Below are 16,710 nucleotides of genomic sequence, written 5' to 3' on the forward strand. Positions count from 1 at the left end.
TGCAGTCGAATTTTATAAATTCGTTTAGGTTTGAAAAAATATTCGCACACGAACGTATTTTCTAAAACATTGAATTATCAGATTGCTGTTCGATCTTAACTTTCACCGAGACAAAAATTTTGAAAGACTTTTTTTTCGTTATCTATCTCTTCTATTTACATTCACTCGAGTCATTCTCATCCCCGTCGCGATTACCACGAGAGAACCCTCTTCTAATTAAGTTACCGAATAGTATTCGTAAAATACCGCTTTATCTTCCATCGCTCGCCTTTGCAAACCGACTTTCTTCCCATCCGTTGCACTTTGAAAGACCCATCGATCGCATCAACTAACGGCAAGGATCGCGTAGAGCGTCGATCGATTCAGCTACTAGAAAATTGTAGTGAAGTTAGATCGCTATGTAGTGGGAGTGTTAGCCTGACGAAAACTCACGAACGATTCCGACAGAGGTGCGTCAGGTCCGAGTCCCAACTTTCGTATCACTAGTACTCGTAATGTCCACAAGAAGGCACTGTCAATTGAAAACGCGATAGCCATGCATGTGTTTGTCACGGTTGCTGACGCAAGATCGGCATACACAACGCCGTTGTGACGCGACGTCGACGTATAGTAATCGCGTGCAGCCGCGACAACGGTCGTTCCGATTTTCGCGACTATTCCACCGGGACGTATTTCACGTTCCCAAACGACCACCGAAACTTTTGTCAATCACAAAACGTCACAGTTCCACGTGGACAATTGCGTATCCCTGTTATCAACTCTCTGTACATCGATGGATCTCGGTGACTTCGTTGGAATGCAATCGATCCGGTCGAGGCCCTCTTCGATCTGACAGGTACTGACTCGATAACACGTGATCTTTGTAGCTTCGTTGATGTACGCGTATCTTTGTCTCATAATATGTATTTTTGTGTGACATTTTACGCTAAAAGTATCAAAAGCGTACGTCTTAATTTTTGTTTATCGTTTGCAACGTGCTTGCTGTGTTTACTGCATGCTACGAGAAGAACATTCTGTTCGAATTAATTTTGAATGAATCGTTGCATCGATTCGGAGCTGATGTTTTCATTCAACTCGGTGCTTATAAATTTCGAGAAAAGACGTCAGATTCTGAGTCGTAACTGGAGGCCGTCACGTCGTACGGTCTTTGATATCGTCACGGTAAATCTTAATACGACGCGATTAAAGGTGCTTCATACACTTTATCTTTGTGTACGGTTGCGTTATAAGTACAAATGTACGTTAGTAAATGGGTCCATCGCGTGAGATAAAAATAATTACACGTATGGTAATTAAAATCTTTATTGGTAACAAATAAATCATCGTAAAAATTGATAATTCGAAATTTCAAGCGATTGTGATACAAACACGAAGAGCGCAAAAATCTCGAACTGTTTTTCATTGCAATCGTGTAAGGTAAGAGTCAAATCTGATCGAATCTTTTAACGAATCGTCCGTGAATGTTTTCGCGTTTCCTTACATCAATGAAATTACCGGAAGTTCGTGCAAGTATTCTGTGTAGACTCTTCTCTACACACACACACACACGTCGCCTCTTTCTCCCTCTCTCACCTGAGCTGACTCGATCGCTACTTCTGTGTGTGTGTGTGTGTGTGTGTTTCTCTCTCTCTCTCTCTCTCTTTCTCTCTCTCTCTCTCTCTGTATGTGATTCTCCTCTTCTCTCTTTCTTCCATTAGATCGCCATGCCATCATGAATGCCACGGACAGCAACAGCGGCGTCAACGGCAACGACAGCAACAACACGATCGCGGGTAAGACGAATGCGCACGGCAACAGTGTTCGTCTGCAGAGCGTGATCGGCAAGCAGAGCAGCTGCGTGCGCAAGATGAGCACGATGCCGGAGGAGGAGGATACCTCGGACGATATGGATCCTGATGTGATAAGGATAGAACACCAGCACTATCAGCATCATCAGCATCACGACGTCGATTCGGATTCACCGTCCGAGGAAAGGGGTCGTTTACTAAGTGCTACCGAGTCGACCGCTCGAAAGATCACCATTACCCCTACGAGCTCGAGTAACCTGCACTGTAACGGCACTGTAAAGAAAACCATCCCTCGAAACGACAGTAGCAACAGCATCCACGAAAAAACGTACTCTCGACTTCAACAATCAAAGTCAGGGGATCAGGTCGGTCAAACGGAGAATAGGCTGCATCGCGACACTCCACAGGGTATACTTAGATCCGTTCGAGGGATCGACTCGCATGGTACACGACATCGCTGCTCCAGCGTAAGATCGGTGAAATCTAATCCGACGATGGATGAACATCAGCACCAGTATCATCCACCGGCGGCCAGCTGGGCATCGATCGTGTTCTCTGATGGAAACGGGCAAACCCACGTGCGAACGCTTCCCGATTCCGTCTCTATACGCTCTCTAGCATCGATCGGCATGGGTTCTTCCAACGGCCGGAAACTCACGATACGTAGAGTTCTCACTTCGCCGTCGGAGCTGCTTAACATGGTACATCCGCCGCCGTAAGTGAGCTACATTATCTAACGTGCGCGTCTCGGCAAGAAGCGTCGGAAGGAGCGAACTATGAATCATGTTCCGCAGTTCCTCCTTCTCCAACTTCCTGCATGCGGTTTTCATTCGATGCCTTTACGCTTGCCGGAGCTTACGCTTTGCTCTATAGCGAGGATTACTGCTCGTTGGTCGGAAGAGGATTCGGTTCGGCAAGATTAGGCTAGGCTGATGGAGTTTGATAAGATAACCGTTATCTTGCCGCTAGCTACTTTATAATTACGATGTTGTTCAGTGATAATTGGTAATCGGCGATGGTAGATGGAGATGATTGATTGTGATTGTTTGTTTCTCTACGGAACGGAGTAACTCGGATAAAGTCGGCAAGAGAGATAGTTTTAACGATGAAGTAAGTTTACTTTAATTAAAACTTGTTTAAACCGTGCTTTTTCCTACGACCGTTTTTAACAAAGTATTCGATGACAATATATCTAGCGGTAAAAGGTATCGTCTGTATTACGCTAATAAAAATCTCGTTGTGCTACAACACGTTCCAGTTATATGTAGATTATACGTTTCTTGTGTAGTTTAGTTTATACGTGGATTGCACGATGTAGGAAACAGAAGATACCCGCTAAATGTTACATTTCGATGATTTATCGATGTACTTAAAAAAAAAAAAAAAAAAAAAAAAAAGGATCGAATCGCAAGTCAAAAGAAGTCGGAATACTTGCAAGAAGTAAAAAATAACGTTCAGTTTTCATGGTTCTCGAATGATTCACATTTGCCGCCTAACGATAAGGACAAACAACGGAAGACGCTGTTTTCTTTTCCTACGGTAGCTCAGCTCCATAAAAGTAAGACCTGTGATGCATTTGGTTCAGTTGGCTCGTAACACGCATCTCGCGATATATAGTTCTCGATAACCAATAACCTTCGTTTCAGTTATCTTCGTGTACTTAAACTTCTCTTCGTTAGACAAATATTGGCGAGTAGTATCCAGCAAATTGCATTTCGAGTTGAGAGCGAACTGCACTTCGGATCTAGGAACACGTAAGTTAGAGGCAGTGCGAATATAAGTTCTTATCTCGGAAATTGTTTAAAACGCGCTGGCGATGTAAACCAAGCTGTTATGCTTGTCTAAGTCAAGATTTCGGTGGCAAGAGATGCCGCGTACATCCGAACTGCTTGTGAAGCATGGTCTCGTCATCCAGGCACTGCAATTCCAGCGTATTGTCCCAGAGACGTAAGTGGATAATAGGTGTACAATGTAAGTCCATACTTTTGCTATAAGTAGGTGTTCATGCGGTATATTGTTGTAGCTGCCTCGCTTCCTCCATTGAAATCCGAGTGGTCCGTTTAAAGAGTCGTAATTGCTGTTCCACATTCGAAATTTCTATAGGCCGCGGTAATGAATTCAACGCGAAACGACTCGCCTAATTACCCGTGTTGACTTCACCTGCAGTTAGCAAAGTTTAAACGGGTCTATTTATCGTTAAGAAGCAAGTATTTGCAATTAGTAAGAAATGAATCTAACTTGTAGCTAACGTATAGCGAATTTGATGAAATTTGATAGGTATTTTGCTCGATTAATTTAGCTTTAATTCTCATCGAAAGTCAATCTCTTGGTCGAATGTCAGAGCGCAGTTTGTATTTTCATCGAGTTATTTAGTTATTCCTTAATACGTTTCATTGACAGTTTTTGAACATTGAACAATCGGCAACATTTAAAATACCGTTTAATATAGATTTTTTATTAATTTTGTTCTATTAAACTTGTCCTCATCTTTACGATTCGTTATAAGGATTATCTGGATAAAATTCATACAAATTTTTAAATTCAGTTTTCAGATCATCCATTAGGAGGTCAAATACGGGAGATGAAGAATCGTGTAGGATACTGTTTAAACTTTTTTCTCACGTTAAAAATCAGGATTCGTTAAGTTCAATCGGTATTAAAACATTTGAAATATTCGAGAAGAAAACGGCTACAGGGATAAAATATTTGCCTTTATGTCCAAATAACTTCAAAGCATTATACTAATAACAAAGTGTTTAATTAGACGTGTGATAAACGAGTTTACATATCATAAATCGATTGATTCCAATTTCAGTTATGTCATGCACAATCCTTATATAAACGCACTTAATCACCGTGATATGCTAACCAAATATTATTTTTTTTGTTTGATTTATTATCCGCTAAAATTTACTGTATGGATAGGACGCACGGTTAATAAAATTTATTGGATTCGTAATATCATAAAAATTAATTGTAATCGTCATACGATTGTTAATTGTTCTCTGATCAATAGCGTGTATTCCGTATTTAAATATTGTTATTCTTCCTAAAATAAATTCGTTTATCATGGACTAGATTTTTCAAAAGTGCTACACAAGCGAATTCAGTTTTTGTAATTGTACGGTTCTTTTTCGTCGACATTCGTAGATTTTCAATCTACGCGCAAATCGTTAATCCAATTCGTTATCACGTCTGGCGAACCTGCAGGTTAAATTTCACACGAAGAAGGCAAAGATTTAGAATTCTGTTTTTACGGCAACTATAGCTGTTCCTATAGCCGTTAACGCGCTTGCAAACGAAACAACGTCGGAATTATGCTGCAATGGATATTGTGTCTTCGTTTGTAATTTAGTTATGACACGTATATGTATATGTAATAACTTATTATTATTGCCCTGCAGGTCGCATAGCCATTACGCATTGTTTTTACATTACGAAATGGCCGGGGAATTTATACAGGTGTGTCGTATGTATTATCGTGCTCTGTCAATTGCCATAACTCTCACCGTCATAGTACGACATCACTTTTGCATCTACTGCGTCGGATACCATAAACACGATAAACTCGTAAAAATTCTTCTTCATTCTTGCCGCTTATATAATACACGGGTATCAAGGTTGTTCGTCGCTACGGTTGTAGGTACCCCTGTTTCGCACGATCGTTAATCATAATAAGGACCCCTCGTGGCTCGATTTTCGTTCTTTCTTTTTCCTTCTTTTTTTTTCGTTGGCGTTCATCAAAATAAATGCGCGATAAATTTTCACGTCCTCCTAACGTTTATGATAAATCAAACACGTAAACCTCCGCTGGTTTAGGATCCTTGGTTCTAGAAGAAACGACGGATAAAGATAACCGGTTTGTCATAAGTTTCGTAAGTACATAGAAGCACGTATGGAGAAGAGAAAAATTTCCGAATGTAGCTTAAATGGAACACGAAATACTTTCCATCGCTTTTTTAACCATAGATGTTCGTAAAATATGATGCCAATTAATATTATGCCTGATACGTTTGACAGAAGGCACATCGTCTTCAGATCGACAAATAGAACGTATATCGAGAGATCGATAAACTTGTATAACGTCGTTCGTTATATGCTCTGTGTAAACTGATTGTCCCTCCAATATCTAATTTATGTCAAGTGCGTTCGAACTGTTTTGACATTTCTAACGATGTACGTGTAATGGAATAGCATGTTAAAATTAGAATATGACTTGTTTCAATGATAAAACTATACGTATATACAGTATGAAGATACTGTATCTGTTCTCAGACAATCTTTATTACTTTTATTTTTTTTAATAAAGCAGTTAAACAAGGGGGATTATATTAATTTAAACTTGCGTTGTTAATAATTGATGAAAAATTTTTAATTATATTTCTAAAAAATATATATGTCTATGTTCTACTTTCTAAAATCTACGATAGTTCTTAAATAATAAGAAATAATCAGCTTCTCTAGTTAAAATTATATAAAATATTTGAAAATATCTTGTTCTTTTAAAAAAAAGCAGGCTTCAATTTCCTGCATTTTCGACTAATTGTACTGCAAAATTTTATATAAACCTTTATTGTACCTCTGAATAATGTAATTCACGCATCAAAGTTTATATTTCTACAAAATAATCTACATGTGGATATCGATCCGATTTCAGATCGTTCGAGGATGATCTGTCCGTGTGTACCAGCTTCGATGATGCTGAAGATGACGCTGAAGACCCCGGGGACTACAGGCAATCGAGACGCCCACACTGGGCCAACAAAGTTCAATTTGTCCTTGCTTGTATTGGTTACTCTGTTGGTCTCGGAAATGTTTGGAGGTTTCCTTACCTATGTTACAAAAGTGGCGGTGGTGAGTATCCGCATACGTTTACATAATTTCACTCGAAAGGATAACAAGCTTTCTCTCTCTTCGAGAAAATTTCACTTTTAACTCGAGTCGAAATCTAGTAACGTAGAGTCTGTAATGGATTTATGTTCTACCATTTCTAAATAGCGATAAAGAATTAAGTAAAAGTCGAGATAAACAAATAGAATCTAGAATGAGTAGTAAAATCAGGCAAGTATAATTTCAATTACTTCAAATAAGTTTGACCGCCTCTCTCGTAATACGAACGATACGTGTAAGAAATATGCTTTGATCGCGTATTTATTTTCGCGACAACGCTTCAAGTAGATAGTTTAAAACAAATTTGTACGTGCTAAATCGTCGTTGTGACATACATACGCTCGCCGTAATTAGTGTGCCAGTGATAAGAATACGCGTTTAGTATTGTTATTGCTGGTGCTAGACGTGACACTTAAATAAAGAACGAACGAATAATTATCGAAAGAAAAATTTTTTAAACCAATACGTTACGTAATATGTATGAGTTTTCAGTCTTATATCGCTGTCTGAGAAAGAACGTTTAAAATTTCACGTGTACTTGTAACTTTGTACTCGTTTCGTAGTTCACTTTAGTAAAATAAAATCGAGACTATAACTGTTTTATTTCAATATAAACGAGAGTATAGAAAATGTATAGAAAAATGAAAATGATGTACTCAATGTTATTCTCCTGTAATATATATGACTGATTTTCCGTGCAGAGGCGCGCATTAGTGCGCGATATATCGTATATCTTATGCCATGACAATAAAGGTGTCACACGTTCGAATTAAAGCTCGTATGGAACCGTTTAATATTTATCGCGGTATGGAATCATTTTTTTCTAAACGTGTACCTAAAACAGTAAGAAAATAAATACCAAAGTATTACGTTTCTAATTGTAAAGCAGAAGACAAAGGAGGCGATAGTTTTCCATAAAAATATTCTCGCGGATGGTCTGAATGTCAGCTGTCAAGGGCGTTTCGCGGCCATTTTTCTGCAACATCCCTCTTTGCGCGACGTTATACCAAACATATTCAGAGCAAGGACATGCATTCTCTCTGTTCGGCAAGCCGTAACACGAGTGCGTATCTCGTTACCGGTAATTTTCAAAGTCCGAGACCATCTCGACCAAGTCCGGACATGGAGCAATTCGTCCGCGGAACTTGATACATGACCTTGCCGGAACGTAGCTAAACCAGCGAGCATCGTAAATGATTTCAATGACACCGGTGGAAATAATCGGTCAAGTATCATTTCGACCAACCGTTCGTTAAATTGGACGACCGGAAAACCAGAGCGTGTGGTACGGTTTGATTTCAACCTGGTCAACTAGCATGCCTCCTTTAATAACAAACGGCGATCGATCCCGCTGACCGAAAGATTCGGTTAATCGTCACGAGCATCTCTAAATCGAAGATGGAAGTTGGAACACCGAATTAACATTTAGACATAATGATTTTCGAGAGATTATTGCTGGTTATTTTCCTTTATAACGGAATGATTGTTTATCCATATCTTCAAATACTATCCATCTGTAACTAAAAGTTTGGTTGCTTATAGCAAAAAGAGATAGAATCTCTTTTTTTAATGTCAAATCCGCGAACGATATAAATATAAATAAATAGTATAACGAGGTACTAATAAAATGTAATAACACAATTGAAAAAGAATAAATAGATATGTAATTTATACATATGCCTATCGCATAGCGTTATAGCGGATCCGTCAAACAAAATTTATTTATGCGCGAGATTTGAAATAAGTTTTTAATAAAGATAGAGAAGCGTGGCATTTTTTATGTATGAAAGAGATCATACTTTGTGCATCATATAAATATTTTATTTTCCCAAAAAGATATAAAGAATCTTGAAAAAGTGTTGACTGAAACGGAGATTCATAGAACACGAGATAAAGTACACTGATTTGCATGTGGCTCGTGGCGCATTTATGCGACCGGTGTTCATTTACGTTTTCATGGAAAAATCCGCGCTAAAAGGAAGGAGCGAAAAACTCGACGAAAATTAACGTTATCGCTTCTACTTAGAGAGATACATATATTTACAGTGTCTGCTGAATTCTCACGTTCAAATATCCGCCTCTGATCAAAGAATGAAATACCGAAACTTGCGAGCTACCCCTACGCTCATAAATTAACGAAATACGAAGAATATTCAGCTAGTGGACGCCAAAGATAGATACGAAAAAATGAAAAAATGAAAAATTTAAAAATCACGATTGAAGATAAATCGATAGAACGATTATCTTATTAATTAAATTGCAGCGTGAATCACGAAGTCAAATCAGACTGCTGCCTGATTCGTTCGACTAGCACGATACAACATTCGTAGAATTAATTTACATGTGCGTGAGATGCAATGATACGACACGAATTATTTCAGTGCTACAACCGGAAACGATAATCGCTGTAGTATGTAGAAAATGAATTCGAAATATCGCAACAGGTTCTTAAAATTTGTTATAAAATATTTTCTAGAAAAAATTAATGAGAAAAATTTGAATTCGGAACGCTGAGACAAAGGAGCGATCAACCGTTGCGAACTTTTGCCTTCCTCCGAGAGAACACAAATATGCATATTCTAATATCCTTAATCTAGTTAAATAATCTATCTTTCAGCTGTTTCTAACTTTGTCTAATTGTTTCTAATCAATTGCACGAGTAACGTTCGTTGTCTGAAACATTGCATTAAGACGGAAAAGTGCTTCCGGACCTATTACGGCATTCGTCGAGAGAAAGAAGCGAATAAATTTGCTCAGTTGGAGAAATTATATGCCTCGCGGCATGAGCCACCACTCACGAAGTTAATCAATATGAAATATGACAGTATTTTGAAAACGAGATTCGTGCATACACAACCTGTCGTGAAAAGCAATAACGCGTTTCAGCAATTTGGCCGAACTAAATGCTTGTTCCCAAATTAAGTCGTAATCCACCGGACTGTGATCGTCGTTTATTACGAATAAAGAGTTACATCCAGTGACCTTGTTACTGCCCACAGAATGACGATTAACGAGGAGTACTATTACGTATGAGTCGTGTTTAATGCAACCTTTAATATATCCACATTACACGCAGATTTAGTAACAACGTTTTTATTTCACGAACATATAAAGGGATTAGAAAAGGTAGGATTAATCCACAGGAATACCAGGTCGTACACTATAACGACGAATTATAAACATTATATGTAATTACATTTTATAGAACGTACAATAATATATGCATAAATAATAATATTGATATAATTAATAATAATATATACTTGGATAAAATCCTTTCGATATATGCCTCTTTTTAACTCGAAATAAATTTATAGTTCAAAATCATTGTCATTGTCATGAACGCCGGCTTAAAATACGGGTAGAGAATGTTACAAAATTGTTAGGTAAATTCATAAAGCTTTGATCTCATAGATTTTTTATCTCGTTTGTGAAGTTTGGCTGAAATATATAGGATTTTTTCAGGCTTTTCAACAATTTTTAATTAACGGAGTTATAGAGAGCCTGCTGTTTTTTTCTATTTTGTAGCAGTAAATATAACTTATATAGAGTGCCCCATTTAAATCAACCAGTTTCGCAACTATTAACGATACGAGAAACAGTTTCAGATATAAATTAAAAAGGTTCGATCGACGTATAATCCGAACTGGTATTAGTTCTTTCGTGGATGGACACATAGAAGAAACACGTATCCGAAACATTTTTCGATATCGTTATACGTTTAGGAAAATAATGCGTGTCATAAATGGCACTACATGGAATGGAATCACTACATTGAAATTATTTTTAAACGTCTCAATCGACCAAGGTTAAATGATATCTTTTATAAAATTTTTCAGGGGTTTTCTTGATACCTTACTTCCTAATACTTATAGTATGCGGGGTACCATTATTGTACATGGAACTTAGTATTGGACAATTCACACGACGAGGACCGATCGGTGCTCTCGGTCAAATTTGTCCCTTATTTAAAGGTATCGTATCAACAGTTTATTTCTATCATAGAATTCTATAACGTTAGTCTTATTTATGATAAAGATATAGTACTCTTTAATAAAACAATCGCTTTCTTTCAAAGCTGAAAAATAATTAAATAAGATATAAATATTTTAGTGACAGAAATCATTTTGAATGCTTCCTGTGTCGTTTCTTTGGAGTCAGTACACATTTGCAAGATAATATCTATACCGAAATTTGTTGACAGTAGCACGATCATTAATCGCTAATCCTTCCATAATATTAGAAAGCGAACAAAAACAAATCGATTTTGTGTTTTTAAAACAGGGGCTGGCTTGTCTTCGGTAGTAATATCATTTTTGATGTCAACCTACAATAATGTGATAATAGCCTACGCCATATATTATTTCTTTGCGGCGTTCAGAGCAAAGCAACCGTGGTCTGAGTGCGGCAACTCATGGAACACTCTGGCATGTTGGTTACCTAGTTACAGTGCCATCGATAATAGAACAAGACCAAACGCTTCTAGAACGCCGGCCGAAGAATTTTTTGAGTAATTTTTTTAGTTACGAAATTAGTTATCGGTCACGTATTTCGAGTCATTCTGACTTTTAAGTAAATTCCTACAGGTCAGAATAGTTTCGTCAATATTAAGCAACTGTTCGGAATATTTAATTATAATCATTTAGAATTGATCGTAAATTGTGAATATTCATTAGTTTTTTTTTTCCCCTGTCTTTGGCAATTTAGCAACAAAGTTCTTCAAATTAGTAATGGAATCGAAGATTCCGGGGCCTTAAGATGGGAGCTTGTTGCTTGCCTGATTACTGCTTGGATTATGGTATATTTCTCCGTTTGGAAGTCTATAAAATCGTCGGCACAAGTGAGATACCTGACCGCGACTCTGCCGCTTCTTTTAATCGTCGTCTTCCTCATGCGGTCCCTCACCCTCGAAGGTGCTGACAAGGGCCTGCAATTTTTCTTTCACCCTCGTTGGGAGCTACTTGGCGACGCAAAGGTAACCCAACAACTCTCTTTCTTCGCTCTTTAAAATATACTCCATAACGTCGCCTTGACGATGCACGCGAGGTCCGAATTATTTTAACGCGACAGTCTTAAAGCTAACAAGGAATATAGCTCATTTTATCTACGTGTTTTAATTATCTTTATCACCGTTAATACTCTAACTTGTATTCGTTGTTCCGTTGATCGTTCAATTAGAAAAATTATTCTGACAAAAAGCATTAGCTATACTTTTATCGATATTAACCAAGTTGGATAATATAACATCCTTTATATCACGATCTTACTTTTGTGTACTCCACGTACGTAAATGTAAAATTATGGTAACTTTCTCATGAAATTATTGTGTTGTGCATAGGTTTGGATCTACGCAACCGCTCAAATTTTCAATTCTGTAGGCATAGCGTTTGGTTCGATGATATGCTTTGCCAGTTACAACAAGTTCCATAACACCATCCTAGTGGATAGCGTGGCTGTTTCTCTCATAAACGCGTTCAGTAGCCTACTCGTTGGAATATTTTCATTCGCAACCATCGGCAACATCGCTCTCGAACAAAATATGTCTGTCGAAGCTGTTTTAACAGATGGTACGTAAAAACATCTATCTCGTACTTAGCAATTAATTTCAGTCCTAATATTACGTTACAAATAACATATTCTAATAAAATGTTTTAATGTCAGCGATATGTATACTATTTTGAATATGATGACGCTAATGAAATTACCGTTTCTTGTAACATTCTATATTTCTTTAACGCGTATCGCTATTGATAGAAATAAAACTTTATCGTCTCAAAACACATGACGCGTGAAAATATTAATTACTTAATGAAATATAACTAAAATATTCTATACTTTTTTCGTCTGGGTGGTATCAATCAATGTCAGATTAACTTCTCCTACAATTTTATAGACAAATCATAATTTCCGTTCAAGGACCTGGCCTCGTATTCGTTCTTTACCCGCAAGCGTTAGCCAAGATGCCAGCATCGCAAGTGTGGGCCGTGTTATTTTTCTTTATGCTAGTCTGCCTCTCTTTGAATAGTCAGGTAGGTATCACTTATTTAATTACTATAGCGTGAAAGATTAACGCTAAGTTTACAAAGATCGACAGTAAATGCACGAATAATTTTACCTTTTATATTATAATTTTTCTACTTTACGACAATTTCAGTTTGCAATAGTGGAAGTGGTTGTAACGTCGATACAAGATGGTTTTCCGAAATGGGTGAAACGTCATCTTTTGTGTCACGAAATGTTAGTACTTTTAGTATGCGTCATATCCTTTTTATTTGGTCTGCCTAATATCTCACAGGTAAGACGCTTTATTAATAATGTTAATTTAATTCGTGATAGAATAAGTTGGTTCTGAAAATTTGCGTGTCGAACTTAACTATAAAAACCTATACTTTTCTATCATGACAGAACATTTTTTAAACGTTATATAAGTATTAAGTGAATAATAATCGAAATTACACTAACGAAGTTTTCCGTATCGTTTCTATTTCCAGGGAGGCATTTACTTCTTTCAACTGATAGATCACTATGCTGCCTCGATATCGATAATGTTTCTCGCTTTCTTCGAAGTAATCGCGATATCCTGGTGTTACGGCGTAAGACGACTGTGCAATAACGTAAAAGAAATGACTGGACGTGCACCGTCCTCGTACTTCTGGTTTTGTTGGCTTATCGCTGCACCTCTTCTTATCATGGTAAAGTTAATTATGATGTTAAAAATAAGTAAACGACTAAATTTATCCGAACAAGTAACAGTAAAAATAAACCTAAATCGAAATAAAGATAAGAATTAACGATGGAAATTAGCATTAATTAATCATATCGATTTCCTTCGTTGCATTCACTTTGTCGTCGTTATTCGTAATCTGCTCGTCAAATAATTTTATGACTAGCAAAAAATATTATATATAATTATATATAGACATTGATAACTCTTAGCAAAACATCGAAAACAATTTCATGTGCTTTCTTGGAATGAATTTGTCATCTTTTTAAATGTCATCTTTTTAAATAATATATTATCAAGATATTTTATATAAAGATAGTTTAAAAGATAAAGTCGTAAGTCATATTTTATGACAAAGAAATAAATTTCTCCTGAAGTTTGTTTTTACAAATATAGTCGAGAAGCTAGAAACTCTTTGTCAACGTTTTATTAATTTTAAGAAGTAATAATCACACGTTTCATTTTGAAACATTAATATTCTTTCAACGATTCAAGCTGTCATCGTAAACATAAATCTTAAAATCTCAGATATGAATGTCCCCAAGATCGATTATGTCAATGGTAATCATCACAAATAACCAGATGTATCATAAATGCAGATTGATAAGTATAGAATAGATAATTGTGGAATATTCTATTTTGAAACCATATTTCGATGCATTAATTATATAAAAATAATATACATACATATATAATTAAGAAATCGGTCTGCAAACGCATCTCGTATTTTCGTCTGAACGTTAGCAATTGTCAACGTTATAAACGCGTGATAATTTAAAATTGTACGAAAACTCACCGTCGGCCGCACACCACGTTCCCATAAATCTCTGTTTCAGGCTGTGTGGGTATTCAGCGTAATTGATTATGAACCACCGACCTACCACAACGGCGAATACAAGTACCCGTGGTGGGCAGAGGCGATCGGTTGGGGAATAGCTTCTCTTTCGCTCATTTGCATTCCCGCTTTCGCTATCTACGAGTTCATCAGAGCCAACGGCAACACTTGTGCGGAGGTACGATAACGCGAACCATGGCGCGAGCCACCGATTAAAATTTCATTCCACGCGCCATCACTCTCCATAATTTGCCTACTTTGTCTTTCAGAAATTACGGAACTCTATTAAGCCGCATTTCGAAGCATGCAAAATTTGTGGCCAAGAATACTGTAACGAGTCCTTGCATAATTTCGAGGACAACATGATCAAAGAACAACAGGACGCGAGCAGTCCGATACAATTGAGCATCACTACTCCTTTGTCGAAATCCCAGATATGACGTCCGGACAGACGTACATCGTTCGAAATTACTTATTACGATTCTTATAAAGTGTTTACACGGATTAACGATGCGTTTAGCTGATAGAATCGATATCCGTTAATTTTTTGTTCTTCGTTGATATCACGCGTGAGTTTATTAATAAAAATTTGTAAAACGTACAAAAGCTATCAAAACCGACGGTAAGATGGTTTACGAGTATTAAAATTGGCGAATTCGTAATTCTTTCTGACTTTTTCTGCCATTAGTCGCAGAAAAGTGTCGCAAATACGTAAAACCGTTTTTTAGTGCCGAAGGTAATACGTAGTATACTACACGCATCCACCAACCACGGAAGAGGCTCGTGAACGTTCGCGAGCCACTTGGCGCGGCCTCTGGATACATGGTTTTACGGCAAACAAACGATTAAAGTAGAATAGCATTGTTTTGCTCAAACCTACCAACGTTGACGTTATACTCTAGCAAACAAGTGAATTTATGATAAGATTAAATACATTCATTCACATTTACCAGTAAATTTACGATATTACGATATATAGTGTGACTTTCCTTCCTTCCTTTTTCTTTTTTTAAATTATTTCTTGGAAAATTGCATACGTACATCCGAAATGTAACATTCATATTTTCAAATATTTTGTGATCTGCACTTTGTATTTCACTGGTCAAAACAAAATATCGTGTAACGTCTATGATATTTAAACGCTGTATTACTCATTTTCTATTAAAAAGAAAATTATGATACTCCACAAAACCGATGGAGGACGATATTTAAACTGACTCGCGTTCCCCAAAACATTCAAGTGCATATTCTGCTTTCACATTTTAATATGTCATTTTGAAACGAGAACTTTTTCATACATCCACATAAAAACTAGATCGATATCATTTATGTGTATGCTGATCGTAAAGCGAATAAAGAAATGCGCACAATATAATAAACCGGAAGTATTTACCACGTAGTAAGTAAGTTACCACGAATATGGTTACGTATTGTCGCAGTAATTAATTAATACAATATTATTTTTTGTCCGTTTTTCCGTTTACTTAAATGAAAAACACTTTTTATATTCTCACTTCGTATTTTTACATGACGTTTTAAAAACAATCGATATTTAATTATCTCGATAGGACTGACGATGAATGTAAAGCGCAATAAATTGGATGTAATATAATACAATACCATGTCGGTAGATTAGAATAAGAAAAATTACTGTTAGAAAAGATTGTAGTTACGTCTAACAGCATAGAGATACATTACTGTATTTTACAAACTTTTGGCTGCTTCGTATACATAAAGAGATTCGATATTTCATCATACTTTACAATTATTAAGTCGCGTACGCGTTGTTTAATTGTTAGTCGAAACAGAGAACTGTTACTACCATCGTTAATCATTCCCGTTACGTAATAATAAGAACAACATCGTTCGACTTAACATCGTTCATAATAGAAGGGTACCTTGATAAGATACGATACAAACGCGCCGAAAAGGTAAAATAATAATCGTTTAATATACTACGATTAACGATAGACGTATATTTAGAGGAACATGTTAAACGATAATGAGTACAAATGCTAACGTTTTGTCGTAATTGTACATTTTATTCATTTTATTGGGTAAGTAGCGCCGCCAGGAGCGACTATTAAGCGAAGACGACAAGGAATGACTGCGTAAGCTTGTTAATAACGTGATTGTACACGTGATAAGAATAAATATCGTCGAGCGTGATGCGTCGTGTACAAAATTTAAAAGACAATAAAGTAGTGTACAAAACTAAGTTGACAATTATAAAAAGACATCGAGCACGTTAATTTGTAATTGTTCAAAATTATAATAAATTATCCTATTCCCACGTTACCGTTACTTTCAAATATATTTACGATAATCTCTTTAAGAGTTTATTATTAAGAGTCTTACGTATCATCGTCCTTATTTTTTGAAAACGCTCTATCCGTAAGGTAGAATTAACAACTATTTAAGAATCGATTAAGAGTTATTTCCGTGCTTTCGCCTTTTCTTTTTATAAGATAGAA

General features: G+C 36.6%; 1 protein-coding gene across 3 annotated transcripts; it reads left to right on the forward strand.

Annotated features, from left to right (window-relative positions):
* Positions 1-526: 526 nt before the first annotated feature.
* Positions 527-14,857, forward strand: LOC132908239 (sodium- and chloride-dependent GABA transporter ine). Of its 3 annotated transcripts, XM_060962033.1 has the most exons (12): positions 527-835; positions 1,698-2,502; positions 6,445-6,641; positions 10,517-10,651; positions 10,962-11,187; positions 11,385-11,652; positions 12,016-12,244; positions 12,594-12,706; positions 12,832-12,972; positions 13,169-13,369; positions 14,238-14,414; positions 14,506-14,857. In XM_060962033.1, the coding sequence occupies exons 2-12, from the start codon at positions 1,712-1,714 to the stop codon at positions 14,674-14,676; spliced, it is 2,649 nt and encodes an 882-aa protein (XP_060818016.1). In that variant the 5' UTR covers positions 527-835; positions 1,698-1,711; the 3' UTR covers positions 14,677-14,857. The 3 variants fall into 3 exon arrangements, with proteins under 3 accessions (XP_060818016.1, XP_060818018.1, XP_060818017.1); XM_060962035.1 differs by lacking the exons at positions 527-835; positions 1,698-2,502 and adding an exon at positions 2,878-2,897; XM_060962034.1 differs by lacking the exons at positions 527-835; positions 1,698-2,502 and adding an exon at positions 3,427-3,734.
* Positions 14,858-16,710: the final 1,853 nt, after the last annotated feature.

Source organism: Bombus pascuorum, chromosome 6 (assembly GCF_905332965.1).
Source record: "Bombus pascuorum chromosome 6, iyBomPasc1.1, whole genome shotgun sequence".
NCBI classification, from domain to species: Eukaryota; Metazoa; Arthropoda; class Insecta; order Hymenoptera; family Apidae; genus Bombus; species Bombus pascuorum.